This window comes from Dama dama, chromosome 5, assembly GCF_033118175.1.
Source record: "Dama dama isolate Ldn47 chromosome 5, ASM3311817v1, whole genome shotgun sequence".
Classification (NCBI taxonomy): Eukaryota; Metazoa; Chordata; class Mammalia; order Artiodactyla; family Cervidae; genus Dama; species Dama dama.
This window is the reverse complement of record NC_083685.1, coordinates 113,265,865-113,279,870: the sequence shown is the minus strand read 5'-3', so window position 1 is coordinate 113,279,870 and position 14,006 is coordinate 113,265,865. Positions and strand designations below refer to the sequence as shown.

At 51.6% G+C, this 14,006-nt stretch overlaps 1 protein-coding gene across 5 annotated transcripts; it reads right to left on the bottom strand.

The window, feature by feature from the left end:
- Window positions 1-1,858: 1,858 nt before the first annotated feature.
- Window positions 1,859-13,505, bottom strand: CD300LG (CD300 molecule like family member g). 5 transcript variants are annotated; one of them, XM_061144155.1, is made up of 6 exons: window positions 13,365-13,505; window positions 12,182-12,511; window positions 10,979-11,255; window positions 10,019-10,131; window positions 7,875-7,927; window positions 1,859-4,344 (listed from the first exon to the last, which is right to left on the bottom strand). In XM_061144155.1, the coding sequence occupies exons 1-6, from the start codon at window positions 13,405-13,407 to the stop codon at window positions 4,231-4,233; spliced, it is 930 nt and encodes a 309-aa protein (XP_061000138.1). In that variant the 5' UTR covers window positions 13,408-13,505; the 3' UTR covers window positions 1,859-4,230. The 5 variants fall into 5 exon arrangements, with proteins under 5 accessions (XP_061000138.1, XP_061000139.1, XP_061000140.1 ...); XM_061144156.1 differs by having other exon boundaries at window positions 10,979-11,204; XM_061144157.1 differs by having other exon boundaries at window positions 10,979-11,132.
- Between the last annotated feature and the right edge of the window lie 501 nt (window positions 13,506-14,006).

Here is a 14,006-nt window from a genome sequence, read left to right as displayed (position 1 = left end):
GTAAAGTCTGGGACTTCCCTGGCAGTCCAGTGGCTAAGACTCTAAGCTCCCAATGCAGGAAGCCCAAGTTTGATTCTTGGTCAGAGAACTAGATCCCACATGCCTCAACTAAGAGTTTGCATGCCACAACTAAAACCCAGTGCAGCCAAATAAATAAATAAATATTTAAAAGACATAAAATATCTTTAGTGGGCACATTGTCTGAAAATGGGCAAGGGGTGGGCCTGGGATGACTTGGCTGACCACTCTGAGTCCCCCCCAAAGCTCTGGCTCCTGTAGGTGACAGGTTGAGAGGACGGGAATGTTCTTTCCCTCCTGAGAAGACACCGTTCTCACCAGCCTCTAGCTGAGGGATTTTTCATGGGGGGAGCCTGCTTTGGAGGAACTTTTGAGGTCTCTCCGAGACCATCTGTAACTTACTGCTTCCTATCTCCCCCAATATTTGGGCACACAGGATCCTGGGCAGAGAGAGTCCCCAGAGCTCAGACCTGGGGCTCCCTTTCCACTTGGAAAAGGTAAGAAGTGCTCCCCATGTGACACCTCCCACCCCACCCTGCACTGGCTGCCACTTTCTGGTGAGTTTCCTTAGCGTCATAAGATCGGCTCCGCCTTGCCCAGCCCACTAGGCCCTCTCTTCTGGGGCCTTTTAAGTGGTTTCTTCTCCCACAGCCACAGGGGCAGGGGTGGAGGCTGTTGAGGACTGTGAGAAATGCTGACTGACAGGCCCTGGTGGGGTTGAAATTGGGTTTACCATTTCTGAAAGCTGTTCGGCAGTGAGTATCAGTAATTTAAAAAATATTTATGCCTTCTGATCTGGCATGTCCACACAATGCAAATCCTTCTGAAAGAAATCTCCAAATGCAGACAAAGCAGTGTGCAAAGATTCACCACACTTATTTATAATAGCAAAAATAGAAACAAGTATCTAGTGAGAGAGAACTGAAATAAATTGACATGAAATATTATGCAGCCAATAAACTTTATGCTTGTGAAAACCTTATGCAAAAACATGAATGCTTAATGATATAATAATTAAGTGTGAAAAACCAGATATAAAATTGTATAACAAAATAATTTGTAAAAACACATCGGCAAGTGACATGAAGAAAAAAAACTGGAAAGAAACAATAAAATGCAGTAACGACGGTCTCTGGGTAGCTGTGAGACAATGAGTGATATGTTTCTTCCTTTTTATCCCCCGTATTTCTAGGTTTTGTATACTGAGCAGCTCCTGGTTCATTTTTCAAAGAAAATAGAAAAAGGAAAAAAAATGGTAGTTCTGTTACTTTACCTCCCCTTCCCTCATTCCAGGGGACCAAATTCAGGGTCACTTTCAGGTTCCCCTTAGGGTCCTGTCCTGTCCCCTCCTTCGCCTTTATTTGCTTATTTATTTTAGATATTTTAATTAATTAATTAGGCTGCGCTGGATCTTAGTTGGGACATTTGGGATCTAGTTCCCTGACTGGGGATCAAACCCGGGCCCCCAGCATTGGGAGCACAGACCCTTAGTCACTGAACCACCAGGGAAGTCCCCCTCCTCCCTGTTAGATATCCACCTCCACCTGCGCTTGGTGTCTTCCTACCCACCTCCCAGCTGCCAGAACCCACAGGCAATCAATCCTTTCTTGACAGGAAGGAGTCAAGACTTTCCATCCTCCTTCCAAAGCCTGGAATGCATGCTGAGTAGGAAGACTGATTCTGGACTCATGCAACAGTGCACAGTAGCTTGCAGTAAGCAGCAGCCAGCAGCAGCTGGCTTAGTTCCCTGACTAGGAGTCCTAACTGCTAGACCACTGGGCCTAAATCCCCAGTCCTTGCCTGCCTTGACAAGAAAGAAATCTGAAGAGGAGGCAGAAGGTAAAGAGAAAAGTAAACGTTTATTGGAAGAGCAGAGTACATGCAGAAAGAAGCATGGGTGAACTCCGAGAGTCTTGAGAGCCGTGCCTTTGGGAAGTTTAAATCCTTTATAAAGAGGCAGTTATCCAGGTCTTTGTCTTCCCTCTGGCCAACTGTCTTGTTTTGTCCCCCTGGCTAATTTGTCTCAGGACCCTCCCCTAGGTGAGCTTGCACCCCTCAGCCAAGATGGATTCCAGCCCAGAGGCCTATGGGGTGACCTCCCTTCCTTTTGCCTCCCTTGCCCCATTCAGATTCAGATTCAGTTCAGTTGCTCAGTCATGAGCGACTCTTCGTGACCCCATGGACTGCAGCACGCCAGGCTTCCCTGTCCATCACCAACTCCCGGAGCTTGCTCAAACTCATGTCCATCAAGTTGGTGACGCCACCCAACCATCTCATCCTCTGTCTGTCCCCTTCTGCTCCTGCCTTCAATCTTGCCCAGCATCAGGGTCTTTTCCAATGAGTTAGTTCTTTGCATCAGGTGGCCAAAGTATTGGAGTTTCAGCTTCAGCATCAGTCCTTCCAATGAATATTCAGGACTGATTTCCTTTAGGATGGACTGGTTGGATCTCTTTGCAGTCCAAGGGACTCTCAAGAGTCTTCTCCAACATCACAGTTCAAAAGCATCAATTCTTCGGTGCTCAGCTTTCTTTACAGTCCAACTCTCATATCCATACATGACCACTGGAAAAACCATAGCTTTGACTAGACGGACCTTTGTTGACAAAGTAATGTCTCTGCTTTTTAACATGCTGTCTAGGTTGGTCATAGCTTTTCTTCCAAGGAGCAAGCATCTTTTAATTTCATGGTTGCAGTTACCATCTGCAGTGATTTTGGAGCCCCCCAAAATAAAGTCTGTCACTGTTTCCATTGTTTCCCCATATATTTTCCATGAAGTGATAGGACTGGATGCCATGATCTTAGTTTTCTGAATGTTGAGTTTTAAGCCAGCTTTTTCACTCTCCTCTTTCACTTTCATCAAGAGGCTGTTTAGTTCTTTGCTTTCTGTCATAAGGGTGGTGTCATCTGCATATCTGAGGTTAAAGGAGGGGGAATATGGGATCTCTTGATCTTTTGCTCCAACAAGGCTTAGTCCCTCTTTGTTCTTGCCAAGACTGCTATCTTGAAGTGTCCACATGAGACAAATCCTGGCTATTTACCCCGTTTCTATTGTTACTTCCATTTCGGAGAGTAAACAGGAGTCTAACTATAAATGCCTAACCTGGAGCCCACCTCTCTCCTGTCTCAGGAAATGCAAATAGGAGGCTAGTTGAAAGTGTCCGGCCTGAAGCCCATTTTTTCTCGTCCCCCAAAAATCTAAATAGGTGGAGGCCAGTTGTAAATGCCTAGCCTGGAGCCCTTCTATCTCCTACCTCAAGATCGGATAGACAACCACTCTGGCTGGTCTTGGGCTCGGCCTTTCCGATGTGCACTTGACCTGAGCCTGGACTCAGGCAGGTCCATGAAAGCCCCCAGCTGGGCCATGGTGTGGTGGGCAGAGCAGGCCCTATAGGGGGTAGGGGGAGACTCCACACACCAAGCGTCGACTCTCTAAGCTGGAGGGACCTGAGAGCTCAACCAGCCCACTGGTACTCAAACACCAGTGTTAGAATCACCGGTGCACTTGGAAGAAATGCATAGTCCCAGGCCCAGCCTCAGAGATGGTTTTGGTAGTTTATTTCCTTCTTTTTTTCAGCTGTACCATGCCAGGGCCCCTTGCAGTGGAAGCATGGAGTCCTAATTACTGGACCACCAGTGAAATCGTGGTTTGGGCAGCTCTTGATGGGGCCCCAGAATCATCTTTTTAACCAGCTTCCTGAAGGACTAGAATGCAGGTGGCTCACAACTGGCTTTGAGAAACCAGGATCCAGGCTAACCCCGCAGGCTCCCTCCTCCTCACCAGCTTATGTGGGAGAACTCAGCCCTGAGTCTGAGGACGGAAGAAGGGCGGAGAAGGTGGGGTCTGGAAGGGGAGTTAGGAGGGGCCTGTGACTGGGCACCCAGGCCCAGGGGACCCCCCATAGCAGATACAAACTTCGACCAGACCCCCTGAGCCCTGCCTGACCCCTTGAAGGTCCAGTAGCTGTGTGCTTTGCCCAAGGATGTGACCATCTTGGGGAAGTCCCAGTCTCTAGCTGGAACTGTGAGGCCACCGCACCAGGTTCCAGGGCTGATGAAGCCTTCAGGGTCAGCTGAGATGGGCAGGAGGAAAGCTTGGGGAGGGTGAGGGAGAGATCTGGACTCTGGCAGGAGGATTCTGAAGTCATAGCAGAAAGCTTGTCCGAGTTAGTGCAAGTTCAGCTCTTCCAGAGATTCAAGGAGGGTGTTCGGTGGCTAGACTGAGCTGAACTTTGAAAAGCCTGGCTCGTCCCCAGATATGGGGAGGGTAGAGGCTCGGGTCATGTCTCCCTCAGGGTCCCGCCAAGAAGCTTTGTCGTCCTCTGAAGTCTGTAAAGACAACAGTGTGGGGTGAAAATCAGAGTCCAGCTGGGGGATCTCCAGGCAGCTACTGGGTCCACTCTGGTCTTTCCCACAAGCTCTGGGCCTCTGTCCATCTAAGAGATGTAGGACTAATCACTCCTTCTCCCCAGGACCCCCCAGGCTTTGTTTCACAGCCCCCACTTCCCCATTCCCTGGGGGAGCATCCTTATGGCCTCAGGCCCAGTTCTGACTGCAGACGTGGGAATCTTGCCAGCCCAGAACTCTTTAAGCTGTCACTCCCATCATGCTACTCAAGAATTTTTCTGGGTCAGGAAAAAAAGAGGCTGTGAAGTCAGGAGCCCTGGCTTCCCGGGTGAAATGGCCAAGACTCTGGTTATGGGGGGCGGCGGTGGGTGGACGCTGAGAGCAGGGCCCTCCCCCACTTCCCTGCATTGTTAGAATGCAGCCAGGCTAGGCGGCTCCAGGCTCCCGGAGCCCTCTGTCCACACCTGGCTCAGTCACCGGATCTCCGCGCTGGGGCTGGCGGAGGGCTCGGGGCTAGCAAGAGGCCCAGTGAGCTCTGCAAGCTTGATCACAGCGGACTCCGGGACCCAGCTGTTCCCCAGAGCCTGAAACACAGATTCTGTCAGAGCAGCCTGTTCTCGGCCGCAGGGATGGGCTGCAAGCCGGAGCAGCAGGAGGGACAGGCAGCGGGGTGGGCTAGGAGTCAGAGTCCTGCGGCCAATTTACTATGTCTCAGTGTGACCTTGGGTGAGCCATCTAACTTCTCTGGGGCCCCATTTCCCAAGCTGTAAAACAGGGAGTGAAATATTCCCCTTAGGAAAATAATAAACATTTTTGATAATGTTTTATCACACTCAACAACTGGGAACTGCTGCAGTGATTAATTTGTTTCCATGATTGTTATTTCTCTCCTTGAAGCAGGAAGACTGCAGGCTGCAGGCTTTTTGTCATAGGCCAGAGACAGCCAAGTTGGACACTTCAAAGACTCACCGAATAACAAACAGCACAGGAAAAGATTCTTTAGGAATCATCCATCTGAGCAACCCCTCCTTGATCAGATGAGAAAGCCGAGGCCCAGGGAGGAAAGACAGGTAGTCTAGAACGAGTGAGGCAGCCCATCTCCTGACACTCAGCTGCTTCCATGGGTCCTCAGGTCTGAGTGCTGGGGCCCTCTACCGCTCACTCTCTTGCCCAGGAGCTGGGCAGAGCAGAGGCTGGAGCTGGCCGAGGCCCCCAGCCACTTTTCCTAAGGGTACAGCTGCCCTGAGTTGGATCAGCTGCCCTGAGCAGATCCCACAGTCTGATGGGCACTGAAGCCAAGGAAAGAAGCTCCCACTTCCCGCATAACTACGAGATGGCTCATCTCACTTGTTCTAACCACAGTCCTGAGAGATGGGAAAACCGAGGCTCAGAGAGGTGATGTCACTCGCCAGACATCACACAGCAGGTGAGTGGCTGAGCCGGGCCTTGAACTTGCGACTATTTGACCTCAGATCCAAGCTCTTTCTTATGCTATGCATAGTGGCAGGGCCTTATGCACACTTCTCTGAGTGACAGTGTCTCTTGTCTACTAACTGGGCCCTGGCTTTGAGCAATACCCTAGCTGTGGGGGGTGGGGGTAGAGGTGGACGTGTGAGCCCCCTCTAGTGACACCTGCAGGCTGATGGCGACAAGGTAAGAATCAGGACAATTTCTCAGATGAGATGTGACTAGGGGGAATGAGGGCCTGAAGGCGTGGGGGAGGGGGACAGAGATGTCACAAATGCTGTCATTCGTGGCCCTTGTTCGCCCCAGCCCTGCCTGTGGGGAGGACATGGCAGAAATGGGCTGGACCAGAGAGCCCCCGAGGTCACTTCCATTTCCCATGAATCCCATGCCGACAGCTTTGGGATTCGGTCAAAACCCAGCCACTGCTGACCACTGACCATCAACAGCTGCAGAAATGTCACCTACACAGGGGTGACTGAATTTGAGGAAAGAGCTTCAGGGGGGCAGAGACCAAACCACATATGTAGCTGTGGCCAGGACCACTGCCCTCTGCCCCAGGAGCATCTGCATCTCTCAAAGGTCCCTCTGCCCATGCGGTGGACCCTGGGCTATTCCAGCAAGCGTGGAGGCATTTTCTGGATTGTATTATACAAGAGCTATATGAGCCTCTATTTCTGCATAGCATGTGTGCTAAGTCGCTTCAGTTGTGTCCAACTCTATGCAACCCTATGAACTATAGCCTGTCAGTCTCCTCTGTCCATGGAATTCTCCAGATAAGAATACTGGAGTGGGTTGCTGTGTCCTCCTCCAGGGGATTTTCCTGACCCAGGGATTGAACTCACAGCTCTTATGTCTCCTATATTGGCAGGTAGATTCTTTACCACTAGCGCCACCTGGGAAGCTTCTAGAAAAACAAGTAGTGAGGCAGCATGGAGATTCTCCCTCCAGCCCAGCCTCTCTTTCTGAGTTGGGAGGGGCGAGCCCCGGGATATAGAGCCAGGAGGAGAGTCCTGGCGGTGGCCATGTCAGCCCCTGCATCCGTCTCCATGACCTCTCTCTCACTCCCATCCACCCCGTTGGTCTTGTTGAACTTCCTGAGACAACAACAGCTGCTTCCTACGCAAAGGACAGCCCAGGACCCCATCCCACCGCAGGCCCTCCCTGGGGGGATCCGCCCTGAGTCTTTTGTCCTTGCTGGCGCCAGGAAAGAAGGCAATGGCAGTCCCTCTTTCCTGCTCTAGTGTTTAAGGGAATCAGAGTGGAGGCATCTCCGTAAACAGCTGAGGAAGGAGAGATCAGGTGGGGTGGGATGGGGGAGGCAGGTGGGGCTGCTATCTTCTAAGGGGTGACCTTCTCTGTAGGGCGCTGATGTGGAAAGTGGGGGGTCTCTCCTTGCAGGGATCAGGGAGGGGCCTGGCAGCTGGTAGCCTCTCTCCAGGAAAATGGGCACAGGGACCCCCGCCCCCCCATTCTTCCTGCTCCTGGCCCCTCAGTCTGAACGTCAGGGTAGCACACCGCCTTGGTCTCAGAACCAAGGAAAGCTCAGAGGAGGGTGCTCTGGAAAGAGGAGAAACGGGGGTCGAGAGCTCTGGAGCCACTCACCGCCTGCTGTGTGACCCTGGGCAAGATGTTTTCCCTCTCTGGGCCTCAGTGCTCGCTTCTGCAAAAGCAGACTAGCATCTATTGGTAGTCATATTCCAGTGTGCTGTCGGAATCCCCCAGGGCTGTGTTTAAAATTCAGGTTCCTGGCCCCCACCCCTAGAGGATTTGGTTGAGACTGGTGTAGAAGAGAATGTTTCTAATAGGCCCCCACCCCCAGGTGTTTTGAAAGGGAGTTTGTACCAAACTTAGAGAAAGGCTGGGTTAGATGATCTCAAAGACCTGCTGTGGATCCAGCTCCAATGTTCTCTTGATGCTATAAGGAGAGAGATGAGAACGGGCCCTAGGCCAGAAGCAGAGACCTGCTGGCACCTAATGGGAACTCAGGGGGAGTCTTGACTTCTGGCCTCAGGGGCATCTGAGCTTGGGCCTGCCTCCTTCCTTACCAAGTGGGAGAGATGGACCTTGTCGTTCTTCTGTGTCTCCGAGGCCAGTTGAGCTGAAAGAGACAGGAAGGAGCACCTTGAAGCCGGGAGCTGCTCACATAGAGATGGACGGCCCCTTGCACCTGGGGCTTGCCAGGCAGGAAGATTCGGCAGAGAAGCCCAACCCCTTGGCAGTGACCCTGACTTTTGAGATTGGTACATGGAAATCCCCATGTGTGGGCCAGAAACTGGCTAGGGAAGTGATTCTGTGTGCTCAGGTCATTGCTTCTTAAACCTCAACATGTGTATAGGAAATGTTATTAAAATGCAGATTCTAATTCAGTAGGTTGAGGTTGGGGCCCTAGAGTCTGAATTTCTACCAGGCTACCAGGGGATGCCACTGCTGCCAGCTGGGGACTGCAATTTGAGAGGCAAGGGGCTATGAGGCTCTGAGGTTGTGATTGGAATGTTTTCATCCTGTGGGCTCTTCCCAACTCCTCTGAGTGGGTCTAGGGACATGGGCAGAGTTGACATTTCTTCCTGGGGGCCACACAAGGAGGAGGTGGGTGGCAGGCCCATCATTTCCCACCACGGCCACTTGCACTGGCACAACATTGCCAGTTTGCAAATTTGGCTTCCTGGCTGTACTACTTCCCAGCTATACCAAGGGCAAACTGCTTAACCACTCTGTGCCTCAGTTTCTTGCCCTGTAAAATGGGGGCATTTGTAGGTATTGTAATGCGTGCATGCTAAGTTGCTTCAGTCATATCTTGACTCTTTGCGGCCATGTGGACTGTAGCCTACCAGGCTCCTCTGTCCATGGCATTCTCTGGGCAAGAATATTGGAGTGGGTTGCCAAGCCCTCCTCCAGGTGATATTCTTGACCCAGAGATCAAACTCCTGACTTCTGCAGCTCCTGCACCGCAGGCAGATTCTTTACCACTGAGCCACCAGGGAAGCCCAGGTTTTGTAATAAGCAGTTCCGAACTCCACAGTATTGAGATTAAAGGAGATAGAACAATATAAGCCACACCACAGTGCCTGGCACATGGCATCTCCCAGTACTGTTATTTTAGTTAAACCCGGTTTATCTGTGCCATCCACCTCAGGAGCTACATGTGTCCATTGAGCACTGGAAATGTGACTTCTTTGAACTATACTGGGTTTCAAAGACGCTATGAAAAACTGAATGTAGAATATATATAATTAGTACTTTATATTGGTTCCATGTTGAAATGATAAAGTGTTGGATATATCATGTTAAATAAAGTTTACTATTAGAATTAACCACTAGTTTCTTCTTTTTTGTATGTGACTATGAGGGAAATCTTTAAAAAATTTATTTAATTTAAAATTTTATTTATTTAAAAATTTATTTATTTCTCATTGTAGGATAACTGCTATACAATATTGTGCTGGTTTCTGCCATACATCAACATGAATCAGGTATGCATATGTCCCCTCCCTCTTGAACCTTGCTCCCACCACCCACCCCATTCCACTCCTCAAGGTTGTCACAGAGCCCTGGTTTGAATTCCCTGAGTCAGGCAGCAAATTCCCACTGGCTATCTATTTTACATATGGTAGTGTATATGTTTCCATGCTACTCACTCAGGGAATTTTAAACCACATATGTGGCTTGTATTCTATTTCTGTAGGCCATATATCTGGGGAGACTCAAGGAAGTTAGGTGACTTGCCCAAGGCCACACAGCTAAAAAATGGCAGAGCTGGGAATTTGAAGCCAAGTCTTGAAAGGGGCTGAGCATCTCTAGAGACCCAGCAGCAGGTGTAGGGCCTCAAGATACATCCTGTTCAAGTGCTCCGGCCAGCACTCCACCCTGTAGTCAGTCCTCACACAAGGTCAGAACCTGCAGAGACTGGACATGGATGGGTTCATGGGATCAACAGGGAGCGATGAGGCTGATGAGCTTGACTGGACAGATCAGAGCAAAATGAGAGCCCCCCAGTCTCTTGCTCCCCAATTTGAACTGCTTATGGACTGCCCTGTGGGTCCCTCAGAAAAGAGGAGCAGGGCTCCTGACACCCATGTCTGAGATGCACACACTGAGCTCCACAAGGTCTCTCTGGGGTCGTGGGGGGATTATGGGTCTCAGGGAGACTGCTGGCTGACAGCCCTTCACCCCTCCCGTCCACATGGCTCACCTTTTTCTCTCCATTGAAACACGCAGCTGCCGAGGGCGGCCAAGCCTGTGGCCAGCAGAAGGGCTAGCAGCACCAGGACCGGGGCCAAGATCCGGATCAGTGGGATGGACACCCTGTGGGTGAGATGGAAGGAGCCTGGTGGCTGTCGCCAGATGTCAGTGACACACGGGGCATTCTTATTCTGAGTCCTGGTCACATCCCTCATCTCTCCCAAGGAGATCAGAGAGCACCAGGGACCACAACATCCGGTTAGTCCCAGTGGAAGGGGCCTCAGACCCCATCACCAACTCCAGGAGACACTTTCAGCAGGGTCTGAGCCCATGAGCAGTTGCCTGGCTACCAGTAATGGAGTATGCGTGTGTGATCAGTCACTCAGTTGTGTCCAACTCTTTGTGACTCCATGGACTGTGGCCTGCAAGGATCCTCTGTCCATGGGATTCTCCAGGCAAGAATACTGGAGTGGGTTGCCATGCCCTCCTCCAGGGGAACTTCCTGACCCAGGGATCGAACCCACATCTCTTATGTCTCCTGCATTGGCAGGCAAGGTTCTTTACCACTAATGCCACCTGAGAAGCATAGTTTGTATATAACCCCCCAAGAGCCAATCCTTCCAGCTGGGAATCCAGTTGGGTAAGAAAAAATCATATTGTTTGGTTCCACGTTTTCATGCTTGGCATAGGGCCCAGTGCAAAGTGTTCCGGCAAAAGCTGCTGGACTAGGGTGGCTTTCCCTAAAACTGGGCAGGGAGTGAGGTGGGGACTGGGGGCCATGGGGGCCTGCATGTCCAAGGCAACAGGGCTGCTGGCCCCTGTAGTGCTGGGTAGGGGGTGGGATGGTGCAGAATCTGCCCTTTGTGAGCAGCTGCAACCCAGAGGAAGGAGTAGTGGGTACTTATTGGCTCAGAGGCACCTTATAGTTTAGTGCTGACCCGAAAGCTGGCTTTGGTCACCTGGGGCTCACCTGGACTTGGAGCTGCTGCTGGGGACAAAACTGGTGTCCTTTGTTGAGGTAGAGTCCAATTGTGTGACCGGCTGGGAGATCCCTGCAGGAGGAGAAGTTGCTGGGTGAGGCGAGGTCCTTGCATACGGAGAGGTTGCTGGGTGAAGAGAGGTTCCTGCATACGGAGAGGTTGCTGGGTGAGGAGAGATCCTTGCATACGGAGAAGCTGCTGGGTGGAGAGAGGTCCCTGCATACGGAGAGGTTGCTGGGTGAGGAGAGATCCTTGCAAATGGAGAAGCTGCTGGGTGGAGAGAGGTCCCTGTGAACGGAGAGGTTGCTGGGTGGAGAGAGGTCCCTGCATACGGAGAGGTTGCTGGGTGAGGAGAGATCCTTGCAAATGGAGAAGCTGCTGGGTGGAGAGAGGTCCCTGTGAACGGAGAGGTTGCTGGGTGGAGAGAGGTCCCTGTATACGGAGAGGTTGCTGGGTGAGGAGCGATCCTTGCAAACGGAGAAGTTGTTGGGTGAAGAGAGGTCCCTGCATACGGAGAGGCTGCTGTGTGCTTGGACAGGGAGGTCCCTGTGAACGGAGAGGCCTTAGCCTCTGTCTTCCCCACCTTGGCTGTGATGACTGTCAGGAGGAGACCAGGAGAAGGTACAAGTCCAAAAGCAATGCCTCAGCACCTTCCCTGATCCTCGATTCCCAGCATCCTCAGACCTCTGACCCTTGACCCCTGAGCCCTAGTCTCCTTAGGACCAATTACTCAGAACCTCCCCAGCTACAGGTCACCCCAAACAGAGGTCTCAATGAAATTGTTTTGAGGACTTCCCTGGTGGTCCAGTGGTTAAGAATCTGCCTGTCAGTGCAGGGGACATGGGTTTGATCCCTGATCTGGAAAGATCCCACATGCCCTGGAGCAGCTAAGCCCTTAAGCCACAACTACTGGGCCCACACGCCTGTGCTCCACAACAAGGGAAACCACTGCAATGAGAAGTGTAGTCAGAAGCCCGTGCTCACTGCAACTAGAGAAAGCCTGGGCACATCAATGAAGACCCAGCACAGCCAAAAAAAAAAGAAGAAAGAAACTGTATTGAACAAGCAGGTCACACCTCAGGAACACCCCTCTTTTGTGTTGCAGTCTGTCCTCTATTGTGGAGAGGTACAATTCCCCTGCCCCCAACTCCATGACCCTGAATCCCTCCCAGGGAAGGAGGGATGTCTGTTACCTGGAAAGACAAGCAGAGAGACTGACATAGTCTTATCGAAGCCCAGTTTTTTGACCCCACACCAGTACTTCCCCATGTCCTTCAGGGTGAGGTTCCTCAGGATAACCGTGAACCTGTTTTCCCGTGGGTTGTCGTGGACCGACACCCTTCCTTCCTGGCCGTATCCTCCAGAGAAGACAGTCTCAGTGCAGCGGGAGATGAAGATCCCGGCCTCACGGCACCAGTATTTCGGGTACTTCTTTAGCTCCTCCCCGTAGGTGCATTGCAGGGACACAGTGTCACCTTCAAAGCCACTGATCTCCTTCGGGTCCACCACCACCGATCTGTAACCTGAAACCGCAGCATGTGTGAAGGCTGGAATTCCCTGATTTAAGTCCCAAGGTCAAGACCAGAAGGTTTTCCTCAGTCACTCCCTTCTTGGGACAACCCTGGTAAGAGCTGGTACTCCACTCTGCCACCGAGGGACCTTGGGGCAGGGCTGTTACTGTTTCCCTACCTGGCGTATTGAAGGCTGGTGATGGGGAAACTCTAGATTCAGACAGCCGGGAGTCTGAATCCCAGCACAGCTGCTTAGTAGCTGCGTGATCCTGGGAAAACTGCTTGACCTCTCTGTTTTCTCACCTATAGATAATATGTCCTATGTCACTGAATTAAGATGCCATCATATTTAAGAGCTACCATGATTTCATGTAACATTAAAAAAAAGTCAATGGAAATGACATCAGTTATACATCCTAAATTTTATGTTAAAAAAAAAAAAAGAAAAGCAGGTTTGTGAATTGATGAAATGGAATAATTCTTCATCTCTCAGGGCTGTTGTGAGTGCTACAGCAGAAGTTCAAGAAATATTTGCTAAGTTTAGTATAAGGGGTGTCTTCTCAGCTCCCTGGCTGACACCGAGTCAGGAAATGAAGACAAAAGAGGCAAAGCTACACTCACAGCCACTCAGCCATGAGGGGTCCAGGACCCACAGTTCTGGGGGAAGACCTGGCTCTCTGTTCCACAAACAGCAAGTGGCTGAGGGGTGAGGACGAGGAGTAGGGTGGGGCGAAGCCTGGAAGGATCAGGCGGCGGGGCTGCGTCACAGCCACAGCGAATGTAGATTCAGGAGGTCCCTCTAGCAGACCCAGGGGGCGAGCTTGGAGATGAGCCCCACATCCGGCCACCCTCGCCCCCTTCTCACCTGGGAGCACGAGGCAGCCCCATAGCAGGAGGAGGGGCCGCATGATGAGCGCCGGGCCACTCGGGAGCGCACGCCTGGGCAACTGGGAGCTCCTCTCTTGGCTACACGGGGCTTTCACTTCCTCCAGAGGCAGATGGAGACCAGGAAGGGAGGGGAGGGGCCGTGCGGGTCCTGGAGAGGGAGGAGGCGCCTCCGCGGTGTCCTCCACTGACCCTCAGCACGCGCCGACCCCACCCCTGAAAACCCACGGAGCGCTTCTCCCAAACTCCTGCAGGAGATCTTACCCATGCTCACCGCGGAGCACTCCAGAGGGCCTGTGTGTAGGATTCAGGGAGCCCGTGAATCTGGCTGGGAAAATAGTACATCTTTACTTCCACTAACCTTGAAGTGACATTTATCTTTTCCTTAGGAGTCGTGTTTGCTGGGCTGTACTGTGCTTAGTCAGTCGTGTCCAACTCTTTGCGACCCCATGGACTGTGGCCCGCCAGGCTCCTCTGTCCATGGGGATTCTGTGACTGTCACCAATTAAAAATCACAGACACTAACACTTCAACTTGTCACCGATAGCGTGAAATACTGTGTGTGCACCTCCCCACTTAGGTATTAGGTCTGCCACTACAGTAAGTTATTTAATGTGCTAAT

Coding starts and splice junctions, on each gene's coding strand:
- CD300LG (XM_061144155.1), bottom strand. CDS start 13,407: ATGCGGCCCCTCCTCCTGCTATGGGGCTGCCTCGTGCTCCCAG. Junction 10,132..10,978: donor AGCAGCAGCTCCAAGTCCAG/GTGAGCCCCAGG, acceptor TCTCACCCACAG/GGTGTCCATCCCACTGATCC. Junction 4,345..7,874: donor AGGTCCATCTCTCCCACTTG/GTAAGGAAGGAG, acceptor TTGTCTTTACAG/ACTTCAGAGGACGACAAAGC.